The sequence below is a fragment of the Pararge aegeria genome, chromosome 18 (assembly GCF_905163445.1).
Source record: "Pararge aegeria chromosome 18, ilParAegt1.1, whole genome shotgun sequence".
Taxonomy (NCBI): Eukaryota; Metazoa; Arthropoda; class Insecta; order Lepidoptera; family Nymphalidae; genus Pararge; species Pararge aegeria.
In genome coordinates, this window is record NC_053197.1 from 9,448,752 (window position 1) to 9,467,168 (window position 18,417).

At 36.4% G+C, this 18,417-nt stretch overlaps 3 protein-coding genes across 4 annotated transcripts; 1 reads left to right on the forward strand and 2 right to left on the reverse strand.

The window, feature by feature from the left end:
• Window positions 1-1,542: 1,542 nt before the first annotated feature.
• Window positions 1,543-10,609, reverse strand: LOC120631407 (transmembrane protein 185A). Of its 2 annotated transcripts, none has more exons than XM_039900978.1 (7): window positions 10,476-10,609; window positions 10,223-10,399; window positions 9,420-9,627; window positions 8,412-8,541; window positions 7,372-7,502; window positions 3,032-3,158; window positions 1,543-2,575 (listed from the first exon to the last, which is right to left on the reverse strand). In XM_039900978.1, exons 1-7 carry the CDS (start codon window positions 10,523-10,525, stop codon window positions 2,319-2,321), a joined length of 1,080 nt encoding a protein of 359 aa, XP_039756912.1. In that variant the 5' UTR covers window positions 10,526-10,609; the 3' UTR covers window positions 1,543-2,318. The 2 variants fall into 2 exon arrangements, with proteins under 2 accessions (XP_039756912.1, XP_039756911.1); XM_039900977.1 differs by having other exon boundaries at window positions 8,406-8,541.
• Window positions 10,610-12,280: 1,671 nt separating this feature from the next.
• LOC120631660 (NEDD8-activating enzyme E1 regulatory subunit) lies at window positions 12,281-14,051 on the forward strand. The gene has a single exon (XM_039901326.1). The coding sequence runs from the start codon at window positions 12,417-12,419 to the stop codon at window positions 14,025-14,027; it is 1,611 nt and encodes a 536-aa protein (XP_039757260.1). The 5' UTR covers window positions 12,281-12,416; the 3' UTR covers window positions 14,028-14,051.
• Window positions 14,052-14,142: 91 nt separating this feature from the next.
• On the reverse strand, window positions 14,143-16,525 carry LOC120631666 (N-alpha-acetyltransferase 30-like). Its single transcript, XM_039901332.1, has 2 exons — window positions 15,497-16,525; window positions 14,143-14,644 (listed from the first exon to the last, which is right to left on the reverse strand). Exons 1-2 carry the CDS (start codon window positions 16,208-16,210, stop codon window positions 14,480-14,482), a joined length of 879 nt encoding a protein of 292 aa, XP_039757266.1. The 5' UTR covers window positions 16,211-16,525; the 3' UTR covers window positions 14,143-14,479.
• Between the last annotated feature and the right edge of the window lie 1,892 nt (window positions 16,526-18,417).

The following is an 18,417-nucleotide window of genomic DNA, read 5'->3' on the forward strand; positions in this document are numbered from 1 at the left end:
ATTTTTACAGCGGTTTTATTTATTCTCTTTAAATTCATAGGTGTTTAATTATCAGATATTTATAGACTGCAGTCTATAGTTTTTGCGTTGAAGCATGGTCACATAGGACATGTCACAATGAAAAAAATGGTAACGTAAGTCAGTCAAATATTCAAACACATTTTGAATATTACCTACAGACAGTTTGGTGTGATAGCCGCGGGTGTCTTACGAGGCGACTAAGGGTATAACGGAGAGCGGGCAGCAGCGTCTTCTGTGCTACTACTACCGTTGGAAGAGGCATTTAATCAACCGGTGGACTTGGGCTATGATGATAACATTCAAATATTTTTTGGGAAAGGAGTTTAAACTTGCACCTTAAGTTAAAATTCCTTCCTTGAATAGAAACAGATCTTCTAAACTCAGATAGGCGTTTCGATTTGGTACGCCCCGAACAATGACTTAGGCTGTGTCCACAATAGGCAAACTGTTAGCGGCCAACTGAGTTTGCCTCGTATCGGTTTAGTACGCCCTTCCATATATTTGAAATGGAGTGTCCATAGTTAGCTAGTTTTGCGCTCCCTTTACGCATTTTGTGGCGTTACGTGCGCCGACTGTCTCAGTTAGTGGCCGACTTACAGCAAAACCGGTTGCAGTCGGCGGCGGCGATATGATTGTTCGCCGGGCGTCTAGTCCGATTGCAAACTTTTCATGCGGACAGTTGGAACGAAGCTGTCGACCTATCCTCTTTCATCCTCATTATCTTCTTTCAGTGCCTTTAAGATACCAATTACTTCAAAAATATCCATCGTGACCAAACACAACCACGTACAGCAATAGTAAAGTGAAAATTCATTCGGTCGACCTAAATAAGCGGCTAACTCATAACAGTTTGCCGCGACACATGAAAATTTATCAAAGTTTGCAGCTAACTCGATTTATTTCAGTTCGCCACTTTGCGGCTCACTCAGTCGGCCGCTAACAGTTTGCCTACTGGGTACACAGCCTTAGAAATGAACTAAGCATAACTTTTTTTTTCACACAACTCGAGGCTTTAGAAGCTGCCTAATTGCAGCAGGCGTGCAATTCCAGTGCGGCGAAACTGCAAGTCAACTGCATCTCAGACATAACCGTGCGTAGTGGTGTGGCAGTTGGTAACACTGCAAGCGGACTGCGCAGTTATGGCTTGCAGTTTCTAAACAGATATGCCAAACACACTAGACGTCGTGTAGTCTAAAACAGACTGTCTGTCTTGACGCTAAGATGATTCCTAATATCCTGTAATATCACCTATACGCAAAAATAGCTTAGTGCTAAACAAACTAGTGATGTAACGAATATCGATAGTCATTATACGAATATTCGCCAGTAGCTTTTGTGTCGAGTTAGTTAAATTAAAGGCTTAAGATTGCATTAATCAATTTTTTAAAGGGATTTACTCCTACTAGCCTAATTATTCTGCCGTTGCGTCATCCGCAATTATTTTGAATTAAACAATTAAATCAATAAAAATGGCAAGGACTTGATAATTTGTGTGAGTTCGATTCTCTTTTTCTTCTTCTCTTTTACCATATTAATTGTTGAATTTTAGATACATAATATACCTACTTACATTAAATTTTCCTAACACTATTAAAGTTGTTTATTCTCTAATCGAACAACATTCTAATCTAAGCAATAAGATTTCCTTTAATAAAGACCGCATGATGAGTTATGTTACAACAACTTTGAATATATTATCCTATTTTTTATTTTAATTGACGATATTACAATGAACTTGTGCGCTAAATATCTAGCGTAACCTTATCAAGAGTTTACGTTGAATAGCGGGTGAATTGTTACAAACAGATTTCTCTTTCTGCCATCAGTAAATCGACACTAGCAAAAAGAAGACAAAACATTGTGTCTGTACAAAGTTTTAAGGAGGCTAGTATTTACGTTACTAAAGCCATCGTATGCATCTACAACTATTGAGAATTTGAATGTTTAGAACTATAATATAAAGAATATGAATTTATTAAACTTGGGAATAAGTTTTAAGTTGTTCTAAGATGGTAACAAATTTAATAGCTTTTTGTATTTTTGGTTAATGAATGCAGTTGTCATCATCACCTTACAACGATTACATGTGAATGATTATAACAAGTCTTGGATTATTTTTAAGAAATTTTGATTCCATTCTATTTGAATATTCGAATAACTACAATAGATTCGTTACATCACTAAAACAAACTTAACAAATAGTATTGCTCATAGAAGCTCGATATTCACAAAGGACTAAATTCTAACAAGTGAACACACATTTCAGCATTTTAAACCCATTTCACGTGACAGGATCATCAATCGGGCATATCTATACTGGTCACAGGCACAACTGGCTTCAACGCTTCGTTCTTCTTTTGGTTCTTCTGTTTTTTCTCCTTGACCTTATTATTAGCGTCGTCCCTGTAGGGCTCTTGGCTGGCCGGTGGGTCGGTGGGCACGCGGTTCGAACCTTGGTTTACGTTGTTATTGTACGCTATGTTCGCGTATTCTTGCAGAAGTGGGAATACAGATAGAAGGAACTGGCAGAAGTCTTTCCGTATTCCGAACCACCCTAAAATACGGGATCTATTTAATATTCAGTCCGTATGGTATTTTATAGTTTGTTAGTAGTCTATGCATGCACATATACTATGCACATAATACAATAATCGAAATACGTTTCCGTTGGAACACTTCAAATCTCTGAAGGTTCAGCGATTTAGAGTAACAAATTCTGTACCACAGATTTTCATTTGACAAATGTTCTGCAAAATTGCCAAAACCAGAAATTGAGGATATGTTCATGTTACTTTGAAGTTTCAGCGTTTCTATAATCGAAAATGAGTTAACGATTGCGAGTGTCGTTATCTCGCAGCAGCATTTATTATACTGATGAGTATACTATAGCCTTCTCTAAACTTATTTTTTTCTACTACAAGTTAACCTGTGACTGTAATCACTTGGTAAGTGTCACCTGTTAGGAGGTATGACAGTTATATTAAAACGCGACATCGCAATAGCAACTCACATTTGTTTCCACCTTTTGAGCTAAACGACATGATAATAAGCGTAGCATACGTCACGAATAGCGGGCTGACAACCACGATGTAGGTGAGCGAATGCAGCTCATCGTCCAACTTATTCGTCAATAGGACCTGGTGGACAAAAGGAATATTTGTTCAAACCAAAAATCCACTATATGGATCAACTTATACATACTTACAAAGGAATATATTTTGGTTAAACCATCGATCGACTAATACAACATAATTTACAAAATGCCCCGAAATACATCCTTATTTGAAATGCAAAATATTGACAACCGTTTCACAAAAACCAACTATATGTTTCGGGACAGTTTTCTAAATCTCACTAATTGAATTGTTAACTCTCGCTAAATTGGACTTCAAAAGCGCAATTTTCTTTTGCCGTTCTGGCGTATCGATGTTGCATCTAGTAATATACTTTTTTTCTTTTTTTTTTTTTAATAATGCGATCCGCAAGTTTATTATTTAGTCTGATTGCAATTGCGCTCTAAAATAATGTTTACTAATTTATTGCTAATCTATACTTTATTAAATTTCATCATCATCACATCAACCGATAGACGTCCACTGCTGGACATAGGTCTTTTGTAGGGAGTTCCAAGTTCCACGATTCTGAGCCGCTTGGATCCAACGGCTACCTGCGACGCGCTTAATGTCGTCTGTCCACCTCGTTGGGGGTCGACCAACGCTGCGCTTACCAGTACGGGGCTGCCATTCCAGCACCTTGGGACCCCAACGTCCATCCTTTCTCCGAACTATGTGCCCGGCCCATTGCCACTTAAGCTTCGCGACTCGTTGAGCTATGTCGGTAACTTTGGTTCTTCTACGAATCTCCACATTTCTGATTCGATCGCGTAGAGATACTCCGAGCATAGCTCTCTCCATCGCCCGCTGAGTGACTCTAAGCTTTCTTATGAGGCCCATAGTTAACGACCATGTTTCAGAGCCATAGGTCATCACTGGCAACACGCACTGTTCGAAGACTTTCGTCTTCAGGCACTGAGGGATTTCCGACGAAAAGATGGCACGGAGTTTCCCGAACGCTGCCCATCCGAGTTGGATTCGGCGGTTCACCTCCTTCTCGAAATTGGACCTACCTAACTGGATCGTGTGTCCTAGGTATACGTATTCGTCAACAATTTCGAGTGCAGTGTTCTCAACGATTACTGGTTGAAGCGGAACATGAGCATTAGACATAATCTTCGTCTTGCTCATGTTCATTCGTAGGCCAACCTGTTGAGAAGCTCTGCTGAGGCCATCGAGCATCGTATTTAGGTCTCCCAGAGTCTCTGCCATTATGACTACATCGTCGGCAAACCGAAGTTGAGTGATGTACTCGCCGTTAATGTTGATGCCAAGTCCGTTCCATTCCAGAAGCTTAAAGACGTCCTCCAACGCAGCGGTAAATAGTTTCGGGGAGATAACATCTCCCTGTCGCACGCCTCGCTGCAATTGGATTGGTCTCGTAGTCTGATCCTGTATACGAACTGACATAGTGGCGTTTTTGTACAAACACTGCAACACTTGGATATACCGGTAGTCAATTCGGCATCTCTGCAGTGACCTAAACACAGCCCAAGTTTCCACCGAATCAAAGGCTTTTTCATAGTCCACAAACGCTAAGCAAAGTGGCCGGTTATACTCTTCAGTCTTCTGTATAACCTGCCGCAGCGTATGAATGTGGTCTATGGTACTAAAGCCCTTACGGAAACCGGCTTGTTCGGGAGGCTGGAAGTCATCAAACCTACGAGCGAGACGATTCGTAATGACTCTCGAAAACAGCTTGTAGATATGACTCAGCAGCGAGATGGGTCTGTAATTCTTCAACAAGGTATTATCACCTTTTTTGAAGAACAGAACCACCACACTCCTGTGCCATGCCTCTGGCGTTGTGCCTTGGTGAATAACGGAATCAAACAATCGCTGAAGGACTCTCAGTATCGGTTTTCCACCTGCCTTCAGGAGTTCTGCCGTTATTCCGTCATCACCCGGCGCCTTGCCATTTTTAAGCTGCTTGAGAGCCACACTAATCTCGTATAGGCTGACGTCTGGGATATCTTCGGTATAGTGTCGAGTTAATTTGGCTCTAGGATCCTTAGCCAAATCTTCAACAGGCGTCTGTACTGTGGTGTACAACTGTCCATAAAAGTTCTCAAACTCACCCAAGATCTCAGGTTTGGAAGAGACAAGACTACCATTATTGGTCTTCAGTCGCATCAACTGGCTCTGACCGATAGACAGATCTCTAGCGAACACTTTAGAGCCTCTGTTTTGCTCGATGGCATTTTTAATACGCTCTGTATTGAAGTGCCGCATATCACGAGTCTGTGATTTAGAGATCTGCCTATTAATCCGCCGGTAAGCGGACGCGTCTGCTATAGACTGTAGTCTCATCTCTTGCCTCTCCGTCATAAGCTTGAGTGTATTGGTTGAGAACCTATTGGCCTTGTTTCTACGGTGGGCCTTGTAGAATTTGGACCCGACTGTTTGGACAGTTTCCACCAGCCTGTTGTTCAAATCGTCCACAGTGTCGCAATCTGCTAGGCAACCGAACCGGTTCTGTAGTTCTAGTTGAAAGCTCTCGGGGTTTTGAATATGGGCACGAGTAGGCCGGAGTGTAGACTTCACCAGTCTGACTCTTTCAAGTTGAACGTTTATACTCAATGTGCCTCTTACCATACGGTGATCACTTCCGGTTTTAACCCTGTTGATCACAGAGACATCATTGAATACATGCCGTTTGGTCGACATGATGAAGTCGATCTCGTTTCTCGTGGAACCATCGGGGCTTATCCAGGTCCATTTCCTGTGTGGCCGCTTCTTGAAGAAGGAGTTCATCATATAAAGGCCCTCCTTCTCCATGAAGTCAGCCAACATTTGACCCCTGTGGTTCCGTTGCCCATACCCAAATTGCCCCACCCTCAACTCTGAACCAGTTCGCTCGCCAAGCTTCGCGTTGAAATCCCCCATCACAATATTGTAGTAGGTGTTCGAGGCATGTATGGCTTTTGAAATGTCCTCATACAAAACCTCTACATCCTCGTCTGGGTGTGCCGAAGTCGGCGCGTATACCTGTATGACCTTCAACGAATACCGTTTGGTAATTCTGAGTATAAGGTATGCTACCCTGCTCGACACACTTTCGACTTTTACAACATTGTTGACGAGAGACTTGTGGACGATAAACCCGACACCACCCTGTGACTGTTGGTCACCCTCCCGGTAGTAAAACAAGTTGCCGGATTCCAAGATTATCGAGTCCTCCCCCTCTCGCCGGACTTCAGACAATCCTATAATATCCCAGCGCAACTTGCTCACCACTTCTTCCAGCTCAATCACCTTTCCATCGGTCCTCAACGTGCGTGCGTTGTATGTTGCCAGGTCAAGTCGTCGGGGTTGGCAGCGGAATCTCTGCCGGAGATTCTTAACACCCCTTGCCCCGCCGTTACCATAACCGCTGCCAGAGCCAGGAATAGCGGGGCCGCCGGGAACTAGGGGCTGTGGTTTTTTTCTCCTTCCCATTAAAGATATGCCCGATAATGACCACGCTGGGCAGGCGGGTTGGTCATCGCAGGGCTAGACTGATCGCCCCGGCGTCGCTGCTGCCCGACACCGGTCTGTGCCATTTGTTCAGCCTAGCCAATTCGAAGTGGTTATACCGCCACTTGTCGGTTATTAAATTTACATAATAATATTATAAATACGAAAGATTTTATTTGTTTGTACCGAACCGGAACCGAATTGATACGGTACTTTGAATCTTTTTTTTTTACCAATATAAAGCAATTTTATCCAGAATATTTCAGCTAGAAATAATTTTAGATAGGTATTTGGCTAAAGCCAGAAGCAAAAATACTACCAAGATACTTAATCCACGTGGACTGATTAAAAGAATTGTACTGCTTAAACACCATGATGGGCTTTAGTAGATCTAAAATAGGTTAACGTAGCCATAAACTAATATATTAGGTATGAATAAGCCAAAATTACGCAATGTACGTGGCAAAAAAAAAAAAAAACATTTTGAACCTTTACAAGAAAGAGTAAATTTTTAATCCCTACAAAAAAGTTTTTATAATATTTAAAAGTAGTGTCGTAAATGAATACATTATGAATGTTAACGCGTAGGTTTGACCTCGCCTAGAACGTTCAATATTGCACCTTACAAGACTAAAATAGACATTACCAATAGACATTAATAAAAATAATAATAGACATTATTATTGTTATTTATACATATTTTACTATAATATGTTTATGTTGTGTACAATAAAAGTTTATTCATTAATTCATTACTTAAACATTTTCAGTAGGTACATACCTGGAAAACTAATATAGGTATAACAGTGAAAGTGTAAGCTAGGGCCGAATTGAAACTTGTTCGCCTTTGCTGTATATTGACGTCAGGCGTTCGCAGCAAGATACCAGCAAATATTATACTGTACAGCACCCCTAAAATCATTCATACACATTTGTAGAAAAACAATGTTTTGGACAGAAAACGAAATGACAGAAAAAAAAGAGGTAGATCAGTTTTAGCAAAATGTCAAAAATAGCCTTTTACATTGGGACAACAGCATGGCTATTAAGGTATATAATTTCTAAATAGCAATATTAAACACTTTGCATATTGTTTCACCCACAAAATATATTTTATAGAATATTATTTATAGGATAGGATATAATTTTTATAGGATATAGGATATTTTGTGGGCGGTTTCAGTTGTGGCTAGTTACAATTTACACACATGCAAGAGTTAGCATTCAAGAACTATACAGTGCAGTAATGGTAGAGTCACACAAACATGCATACTTGACGTTTCAAAAGTGCTTATATTAGGCCTACTTGAAATAAATGAATTTTGAATTTTAATGGATGTAATATAACTGTCATACTTTTAACAATGTTAACTTACTAATATTTTAGACTGCATAATCCTTAAGAGATTGCAGTAGAGAACTCGTTGTAAAATTAAAAAAAAATAATAGAGTTGAATATTTTAGTTTGGAGCGTTACTAACTGTCCCCAAATTTTTGCTTCCCAAATAGCAGAAATGCATAAAACCCATATTGTTCAAGCAAAGACACAACTTTAATACAAATTATTATTTGTGATTGCAGTGAAAGCCCTTTACGCCGGATTACAGCGAAGATGCTTCGCAGCAGAAATAAGAATGGAGATAGTACTTCCTTGGACAAGCTCTGTCACAAACCGCTCTTCTACTACTTAAACATGAAACTCTTCCAGTACCATTTTAAAAAAGCACTTTCAAACAGAGAGATACAGTAGCTACGGTTTACTTAATACTATTTATAATGTAGTGTTCATATTGTATAGGTAAAAAGAATACATACACTCACCTACAAGGCTGAGACACATGAGTATCCACAGGGGCACAAATACAACCTCCCATGACCAGTTTATAAATTTATCCAATTTCAACGCCAGAAATATGAATTGTAGGATATTTACAGCACAAAAAAACTCCAACTGAAAATGTTGTATATGTTTTAATAAAATTTAAGATGTTGTGTTAAAAAGCATTTGTAAAAGAACCAATAATTATCTTTTGTAATTGAGCACCATAATACGGGCAATTACATAACAGAATCTGTAACTCATAATTTCATACCATTCAAGTGCATATTTGTAGTGATAGCCTAGTGGTTAGCACTTTAGCCTGTGTAAAGAAGACATTGAGAGGAGAACTACATGCCTGAGAACATTCCATATTCTCACAAGCATATGAAGTCCACTGATCTTCACTTGGCCGGTATAGCGGACTACAGCCTAAACCCCCCTCATTTGCGGAGGAGACTCGTAAATTCATCTCCACACACATTCACTTCTTTAGTTAAACTAAATGTTATAATTTCACGATCACTTCGGGTCGAAAATTCAAATACCTACTTTTCGTTATATCACAAAAGTGTCATTAATGTCAACCAGATGTCAACCTACGTTTCACTTCTCATTTGCGGAGAAGACTCGTATCCTGTAGTGAGCAGTTGATGGGTTTTAAATTGTGATGACAATAATGAATTATCATACAAAGGAATTTTTTTTTCACAATTCCTTTTAGTTTTTCCTATCTGTCTTATAAAACTAAAAAAATATGTCAAAACAAATATGTCTTCTATTTTTGAGTATTTGTGAGACATAAAACAATTATATAAAAAATTATATAAAACTATTTTTTTTGCGCGTAATTAATTAATACAGAATTTTGAAAGTCATACAAAAAAAGTTGTTAGTTTCCATGTTAACTACAAGGCTAAGAGCTTTCTGGTATTTTTTACTTAACCCTTAATTTATAAGATTTAACTTTTTATATATATATAGAAAGATCATCATATAATAATACAAACCTCATAGCTTCTATCATGTTTCACACACCATATACAGATTGCAATGGAGACTATGCTTATAAATATAAGCGGTATGAAGACTAGTATCCAAACATGGCGGGTAGTTGTCAGTTGGTCGCACACTAGTAGCTCAAACATGAGCAATATTAAATGTATGGCAAGACTTATTAACATTGCTTTGTAGTGAATATAGGCTTCACCTTCCAACCTGCAAGAGTAAAAACTATTTAGACCAATAAATCAACCTCAAGCGTCAAAATTTTATATAAGTTACTATCACACAGTTACTTCTGTCTGTTTTTTATAACTTTAGCTTTGAAACTTAAATGGCTGGACTTCCTCTTTCCCCATTTCGCAGAATTATACAATAAATATTGGAATGGGGGGGGGGGGGGGGGTTAATATTAAATTCAAATTCAGAATATGGCTCACTGGGTACATTTACATCACAAACTTTCATAAAGAGCATTTGATCTCTCAAGCACTTTCATATGCAAAACAAATGAAGAGGTCTTTCACTGCCTGCACAATTTTGCAGAGTGTACTGGGAATACTGGGATACATCTGCTATAAAAAAACTTAGCAAAGACTGTTTAGACTAAGCTATACAAAACGAACATAAAAATGAACTAAGGTCATGTGCAAAACTGAAATAAAATCACCAATCAAGCCATAAAAGATTGTGACAATCTATATAAGTGATGTGACCTAGATGATGACCTAGACTTGTTTAACGTTTTGGTGTGATCTAAATAAAATAACTTAAAATGATAAGAACTTCGTTTAGTAAAAAAGATACTGACCTGAAATGAGGATACTGCCACCATACATAAGTACCAACTGTAGCACCAAGAACTACAAGGAATTTCCAAATCCATATCGGCGTAAATACTGCCCAATACGACCATGTTATGGTGTTATCCAACTTAAGAGCCAATAAAGCCGTAAAAACCAGCAAACAGGTGTGAACGACGAATTTGCTATCAAAATAAAAAAATATTGTAAGTTCAAAATAAGAAACAGAACGAGGCACTTTATGGAAAAAATAAATCTTACCTAGGATTGAAATCCTGGAATAGTGTCTGTAAATTCATCTCCACACACATTCACTTCTTTAGTTAAACTAAATGTTATCATTTCACGATCACTTCGGGTCGAAAATTCTAATACCTACTTTTCGTCAAATCACAAATGTGTCATCAGTCATGTATGTCAGATGTCAACCTACGTTTGACTTTGACCCACAGATATAGGACCTCAGATCTATATCTGTGCTTAGACCAGACTCAGAATTTAGACCGAAGTAGATTACGTCTTTATTCTATGGGTTTAGTACCAACAATTATAGTATGATTAAACTTAACAAGAGTTGGTGAAAAAAGAAATATTATCTATTTAAAACTCTAGAAATCAGAAGAGAGAAAGTCTTTAGCCGTCTTTTAGCAGTAAGTCAAGTAGATATTTGATAGAAACAGGAGTTAATTTGCTTAATTCTATGATATTAGGGTTAGTAACAATGATCCGATGTCATAACGTAGTATAATTATCCAATTTAGTATGATTTATTTTAATAACAGAACCCAAAGGGTTTGCATAAAAGACATTAAGTCGCAGGGGTCGGCTACGTCAATGTGTGTCCCACAGGGTTCAATCTTGGGTCCCTTTCTATTTTTGGTGTATATAAATGATCTACCACACCATGTCAGTGAAACCTGTGACATTGTACTGTTTGCAGATGATACATCTCTAATTTTTAAAACTGATAGAGGTAGAGAAAACTCTGACGATGTAAACCGTGCTATGTCGCATGTGTCGCACTGGATTACTGTCAATAATTTACTTATAAATGCAAAAAAAACTAAGTGTGTGGAATTTATTTTACCAAATGTAAAGAAAGTTAATAAAAATACAATAATAAATGGAGAATCACTAAAAATTGAAGATTCCACAGTTTTTCTGGGCATGACCTTGGATTGTAAGCTTCAGTGGGGTACCCATATAGATACACTAGCAGGTAAACTAAGCTGGGCTGCCTACGCCGTCAGGAAAATTAGACAGGTTACTGACGTAGAAACAGCAAGACTTGTTTACTTCGCGTACTTTCATAGTGTGATGTCTGACAGGATCTTATTATGGGGCAAAGCTGCTGATATTGAAACTATATTCATATTGCAGAAAAGAGCTGTACGGTCAATATATAAACTTAAATCACGTGAATCCCTCCGTGAAAAATTTAAAGAAATAGGTATACTTACGGTAGCCTCACAATATATTTATAACAATATAGTATTTGTAAGACAACATATTAGTCTTTATAAACAAAAAGTGGATATAAACAGTCGACTTACAAGAAATTGTCATAAATTAGTGACATCTGCATATCGTCTGGCTTTTATAATATGATTCCTAAGGTAATTTTGGACCTACCAATGCATAATGTTAAAACACATTTATTACAGCGAGGTTATTATACAATTGATGAGTTTCTTAATGACAAGGTTGCTTGGAAGCATCCAGCTCCGCTTTCATCTCTCACAAGATAGAAAAATGAATGTTAACATGTAAAATGTAAATTTTTGATGTTGGAAAAGAGCAACTGCTGAGTTTCTTGCCGGCTTCTTCTCGGTAGAATCTGCAAGTGACACTTGCTGTTCAATTAAAGGTATCGATTAAAAAAAATATCGATATAGTGGTGAAAAATTCTAAAATTCTTTTGAAATTGTATGGTTTCATGTATTGGAAATATAATGTATGTGATACGATATCGAAAACCGATATTTTATATCGATATAACTAAAAAATAATCATCACCTAATAATATTGATCGAATCATAATTATATTTACTACTCTGTGGCGAAAAGTAAACCTGCGAAGGCTGGAAGCACAGCTGTGAAGTAAACTGAAAACATTGCAGAGAAAATAATCCTAGCAAATATTATTAAGAATAAAAACTAGTAAGATTAAAAGTTATTCGATTCCGCCATCGTATTATCAGTATGGCTTCTCCATCACCTAAGTCACCAGAGCAAAGTGAAAAGAACAAACAATACGACCGGCAACTGCGGTTATGGGGTGATCATGGGCAAGCTGCCCTGGAAAATGGTCATATATGTTTAATAAATGCAACTGCCCTTGGTACAGAAATATTAAAATCTATCGTACTCCCTGGCGTAGGAGCTATTACAATCGTCGATCACAACATAGTCGCCGAAGAAGACATAGGAAGCAATTTTTTTTTGGATTGTTCCAGTAAAGGACTAAATAGGGGTACGGAAACTCTTCGACTTCTACTAGAGCTAAACCCTGCTGTTCAGGGTCATGCTGTGCAAGAGCCAACTGAACAAATTTTGCAAGAAAATCCTGACTTTTTTAAATCTTTTAGCATTGTTGTGGCCACATCCCTTGGAGAAAAAATTATACAAGATTTGGCCCAACACTTATGGGACATTAATGTCCCGTTTATATTGTGTAGATCTGTTGGATTTTTGGGATCTTTTAGAATACAAATAAAGGAGCATGCAATAATTGAAACTCACCCAGAAAATGAGCAAATTGGCTTGAGGTTAGACGTGCCATTCCCTGCTCTTGCTCAATATTTAGATACCTTCGATATTGATACTCTTGATTTAAAAGATCATGGTCAAATACCGTGGATTGTCATTTTATATAAAGCAGTTCAGAAGTGGCAACTCAGTAATCAAAATAGATGGCCTATGAGTAGGAAAGAAAAAAATGAAATTAAAGAGATTATCCAAGAGTTTATTAGAAAGGATGAAAATGGGATACCTATTGAAGAGGAAAACTTTGAAGAAGCACTCAGAGCTGTAAATACTGCTTTAGTTCCTACCTTCTTACCTGTGAAAATTCAAGAACTCTTATATTGTAGTTCTGCTACAAATTTAACCAAGGACAGTTTACCATTTTGGATAATGTGTTCAGCGTTAAGAAATTTTATTGAAGCTGAAGGAAAAAGCAAGTTGCCTCTGAGAGGTGTGTTACCAGACATGACCTCTTCAACAGAGCATTATGTGAAACTTCAAAGTATGTATCGCACACAAGCTGTGATGGAAGCAGAGATTGTATATAGAAAGGTGCAGGAAATAGTTGCACAACTACACTGTGAAAGTATTAGTGAAACTGAAGTAAAATTATTTTGTAGACATTCACATGACTTACATCTTATAAAAGGTTCTAATATAGCTATGGAGTATCAATTGGGCAGTAATAGTGTGGCTTCTTATATCGCCAGGTACTTAGAAGAGCCGGATGTTATGATGGTGCATTATATACTTTTGAGAGCAGCTGAAATATTTCGCTCGGAGCATTGTCGGGCACCAGGAGAATGGGAACCTGAAGCTGACATAGCTAAACTAAAAACATGTGTCTCTAGACTTCTTACTGATATATCCTGTTCACCATTCCCCAAAGATGATCATATACATGAAATGTGCAGATATGGTGGGGCAGAAATTCACAGTGTCTCAGCATTTCTAGGTGGATGTATTGCCCAGGAGGCTATCAAAATAGTTACCAAGCAGTATAATCCTGTCAATAACACATTTATATATGATGGAGCTTCAACTAATACTGCCACATTTACATTTTAGATGATTAAAAATAAAAAAAAGTTAACAAAAGCACTTTGTTTTTATTTCAACCAGATTCTAATTAGAAAATTAAAATACAAATAAATTAACATAACCACATTCTGCTTGGCAATAAAATCTTTTGGCTTTAGGAAAGTTAAATAAAGGAACAATTTAATTCATCAAAGTTGTGTATTTTAGTTAAGATATTATTATATCATTTACTTATTGAGATATAAAAGTAATTGCAGAAAACATTTAATTAACAATTTTTAACACATAAATTAGAAAAAATAAAACATCACATGTCCAAAAAAGAAATTTCAAACAATCTATACATTTGGCTAAAATTCACATGGCAGGTTTCTTAGGTTATACCATAATAACAACAGGGTTTATATAAAAACCTGTGACAGAAGTCATCAGCGACATAAACACAACATTGAGAATTTTCGATTTGTTACCTAAATATTTCATCTTAGCCATAATTTCAACCGTAATGCATCTACTCCATTAAGATAGTATCGAAATAAGCGTTTGTCTCTTACAAATCCCAAATTTTCGTATAGTTTTAGTGCAGGTTTATTTGTGATTTCTGTTTCTAATACAACTTCATCTGCATTATCATCTATCATTGCCTGGAAAAAAAAAAATTAATTTTAAATTGTATGCAAAGTCAATTACATTTCATTAAATTCTTAAACCATTACATTTTCTGCCAAAATAGTATATCTATGACTAAATTAACAATATTCTTTACATTAAAGTTATTTTTAATATTTGATTCTTTCTTACTAAAATATTAAAAATTTTTAAGACAATTAAGAACCAGTTTGTTGCATTATAGCAATAACAATATAAAATTGATTCAAGGTGGTCAGGTGATTGATTGCATATTTGTCCTAAACTTAAGCACCCCTAAGTTTGCAGTTTGGGCAGTGTGATTTGGCCTTGCCTTAATAAGCTGATTAAGGATTAAGGAGGGTTTTTTATGATGAAGATACATTAAGGTTTTTTGAGTGTTGCTGCTTTTAGCATTTGAAATAAATAAGCAAATATACTATAATATAATCTTCTTTCGGAATTGTTCTAAAGGCGATTGCTTTTTATTCATTCATCATTATCATCACAATATAACAGGCCCACTACATAGCAGTCTCTTCTCATAGTGAGATGGGTTAAGGCCAAAGTCCACCATTTGTGGATTTTTGAGATCTTTATAGAGAACTCTGAGGAGCCTGCATGAGGTTTCCTCACAATGTATACCTTGACCAATAATGTTGTTACCTTTTATATTGCTATGCTTAGTAAAAAAACCATCAAAAAAATTACTATGTAGCAAATATGTAGCAAATATGTATATGTAGCAATAGGGCAACCAAATTGTACTTTTTAGCTCTATGTTTATATCTCTGTAATTACTTTTTTCTTTGGTGTACAATAAAGTGTGAAATGAATACTCATTCAAAACCGTTTCAATGTCAACTTACCTGTATTGCTTTCTGTACTAAATTAGACCCGATCTTCCTTTTCCTATATTTCTCGTCAACAGCCAACATTGCAATGTATCCTCTTTTGACAACATTTCGATGCATATCTAACTTACATACAATGGCACCAATACATTTGCCTTCATGACTTGCCAAAAAACATAGTTTAGGCCAGTTATGAATAAAATATCTATATGTATAGATAGAGTAAGGTTCTGATAGATCTTTTTGTATGAGTCTCATAATTTCTGGCATTTGTAATTCAGATTCGTATGACATAATTTCAATGTCCCCTTTAAGAGCATGGGCAAGGGATGAGATCTCACATGTTTCTGTTTCTATGCCTTCACTGTATTTGACCTTGTTTCTTTCTGAGGAGATACTATTACTCTCCCTGGTGGGCGCGACATCACTACACTGTACACTATTTACAACCATCGCGACTTCACTCGGAGCTGCCACTAGTGATATTGGCTCTGCATTTGAATCATTCACACTATCGTTAGAATGATCACTTGTACCATTAGTAAGGTTACTATTAAGTTTAATATGAAGTGTATTCACTAACGCTTCGCTTATTTTGTCTTCATTCAGTTTATTTATTTCGTTTGTTGTTTCCGGAGGATCTTTGGCTTTTTTACTTTTGTTTTTCGTGCTTGCACTTTTCTGACTGCACTTAATATTTTGCACATTCTCCTCTACGAGTCGATTCATATCAGTGTTATTCTATCTATCTTATGTACACTTTCACACGATCATAAGCTCATCAAGATTTTTTACAAAAGCATCGTAGGATTATACAAACATTTTCTTGTCAAAATCGTATGCGAGTATCACGGACATCTTGGTACAAAAGTATTACCTTTGATTTAAAACGTAATCTGACAGTACTAATCTATTTTTGTTAGCTTATTTTTTATAGAAAATTTTGTAATCTAAAACGAAACATACGAAAATATTTCAATGAATTTTATTATTTTACGAAAAGTCCAATTTTAATCCCTCCACAATCACATTGCAAAATTGATAAATTGCATAGTGTTACCATTATAATATTTGTAAAATTATAACAAACTCTGGAAGTCATGAAGTCTATGGATTAAAAAAATTAGATTGGCAACATTGTAATACAGTACAGACCATTGAGTTATATAAAATTTAACAGTTCAGAAATAGAAGCAATAAAGAAACAATCATAATGTATAAAATGCTTATTAAATAAATCGTAGTGATTAAACAATCATAAAATTTGGTATTTTGATGCAGCGCGCGTTAAAATATCAAATATTATAGTTATAGTTATGTAGTATCGGTTTTATTTTGTATTATTAAACACTGATTACAAAAATAAGAATGTTGACTTTATATTAATCATATTGTTTTTATTTATTATTATTGCCGTCATATTATTGAAAGTAGGCACGTGGACTTTACTTGAAAGGCAAAAAGCAAGAAATCGAAGCAGACATCCGAAAAAAAGTAACCAACTGCTTTTTTCCCGCACTTTTTAAATGATGAATGTTGGTGTTTTAATTTTGTGAGGCATACACTTAAAACGTAATTAAATAAGTTTTACTTTTACTAACAAACCAATTATTTGCTGTTTAAAATGATAAAATACATTATTAGTGTTTAGAGAGCATGTAACATGTCAGTGACCTATAAGTCAAACTTTAATATTCATTGTTCTTAGGTTTTGACAAGAAATCTCTAAACGCAGCTAATGAAATTTTCACTTCAAAAACTGTATTACCGGTGTCGCTACCTTATTTTTCTCGCATGGTGGCATTATCAAGTTAGAACACTCCTTAGAACACTCCTTACGAAGTCCTCTTACTACCAAAGAAGACTTAAAGTATTTTTTAATTCTATTATTCTATAATAAGAATTTATAATTTCTGAATTTTATCTGGTCTGATCTGGTGGCCACCGTATTACCAGTAAAGACGTACCACTAAGCGATTTAACGTTTCAGTACGATGTATCGTAGATATCGATTAGGTTTAATATAAATGGTATAGATACCAGTAACATGTTAGCTCACTACAAGATTAGCCAACCTGATACCCCTGGTCTTTTTTTTATTTAGTTTTCTCACACTCTTGTTTACGTTGTTTTGTTAAACTTTTCTTTTTTTATGTACTTTTTATGGTGTGCAATAAAAATATTTTTATTCATTCATTCACTCTTATTATAAATTCATTCATTAATTTTATAAGTTAAAATTTTTGAGAATGAACATCCCTGTTTCTTCTATTTGATACCTCGACTTTAAATACATTTTTACTTTCTTCCTATATACATTAATAAATTAAAACTGTACAATTGACACATTTATTAAAATTCAAATTAATATACGAAACCAGGAACAATAAATATTAAATCGCTTAAGTTTTCAACATGGTTCTGTTTCGCACCCCAAGGCGCTCGCGGAAGAACTTATGGTCCAATCGGAGCCTTCGAAGCGGGGACAATCCCGGAATAGATGGTCACGGGTCTTGCTGGTGGAGTCGACACAGACCTGCACGGCACTAGCATAGGCAGGAGACAAATATATCGATAGGAGAAGATTACCCTCGTTTATTATTACACGCACAGAACTAAGAACATACAGAAACTGTGTTCCAGTTGATAGTAATTATTTTACCTATAATGTTCTAAACGATTGCCATAAAATGGGAAAAGCTTGTGAGCTAGCAACATTCCACGGGTGTGAAGTGAGTTAGTTGTGCACGGCGCGTTTTACGGTTTTTGGACACAATGCACTGCATGCAATAATGGCCTAATGAGGGTTCTGTATGTTTATTTCCATCTCAACAAATCGCTACAACAAATGCGCCAATGCTCGGAGAGTTGATGAAACTGAAGAAAATAAAATTTTGTCGTATCCCCGGTCCCGGGGAGAAAAATATCTCCTGCCC

Coding starts and splice junctions, on each gene's coding strand:
- LOC120631407 (XM_039900977.1), bottom strand. CDS start 10,525: ATGTGTGTGGAGATGAATTTACAGACACTATTCCAGGATTTCAATCCT. Junction 8,542..9,419: donor AACATGATAGAAGCTATGAG/GTTTGTATTATT, acceptor CAACATTTTCAG/TTGGAGTTTTTTTGTGCTGT. Junction 2,576..3,031: donor CTCAAAAGGTGGAAACAAAT/GTGAGTTGCTAT, acceptor CCCGTATTTTAG/GGTGGTTCGGAATACGGAAA.
- LOC120631660 (XM_039901326.1), top strand. CDS start 12,417: ATGGCTTCTCCATCACCTAAGTCACCAGAGCAAAGTGAAAAGAACAAA.
- LOC120631666 (XM_039901332.1), bottom strand. CDS start 16,210: ATGAATCGACTCGTAGAGGAGAATGTGCAAAATATTAAGTGCAGTCAG. Junction 14,645..15,496: donor TAGTACAGAAAGCAATACAG/GTAAGTTGACAT, acceptor TTTTTTTTCCAG/GCAATGATAGATGATAATGC.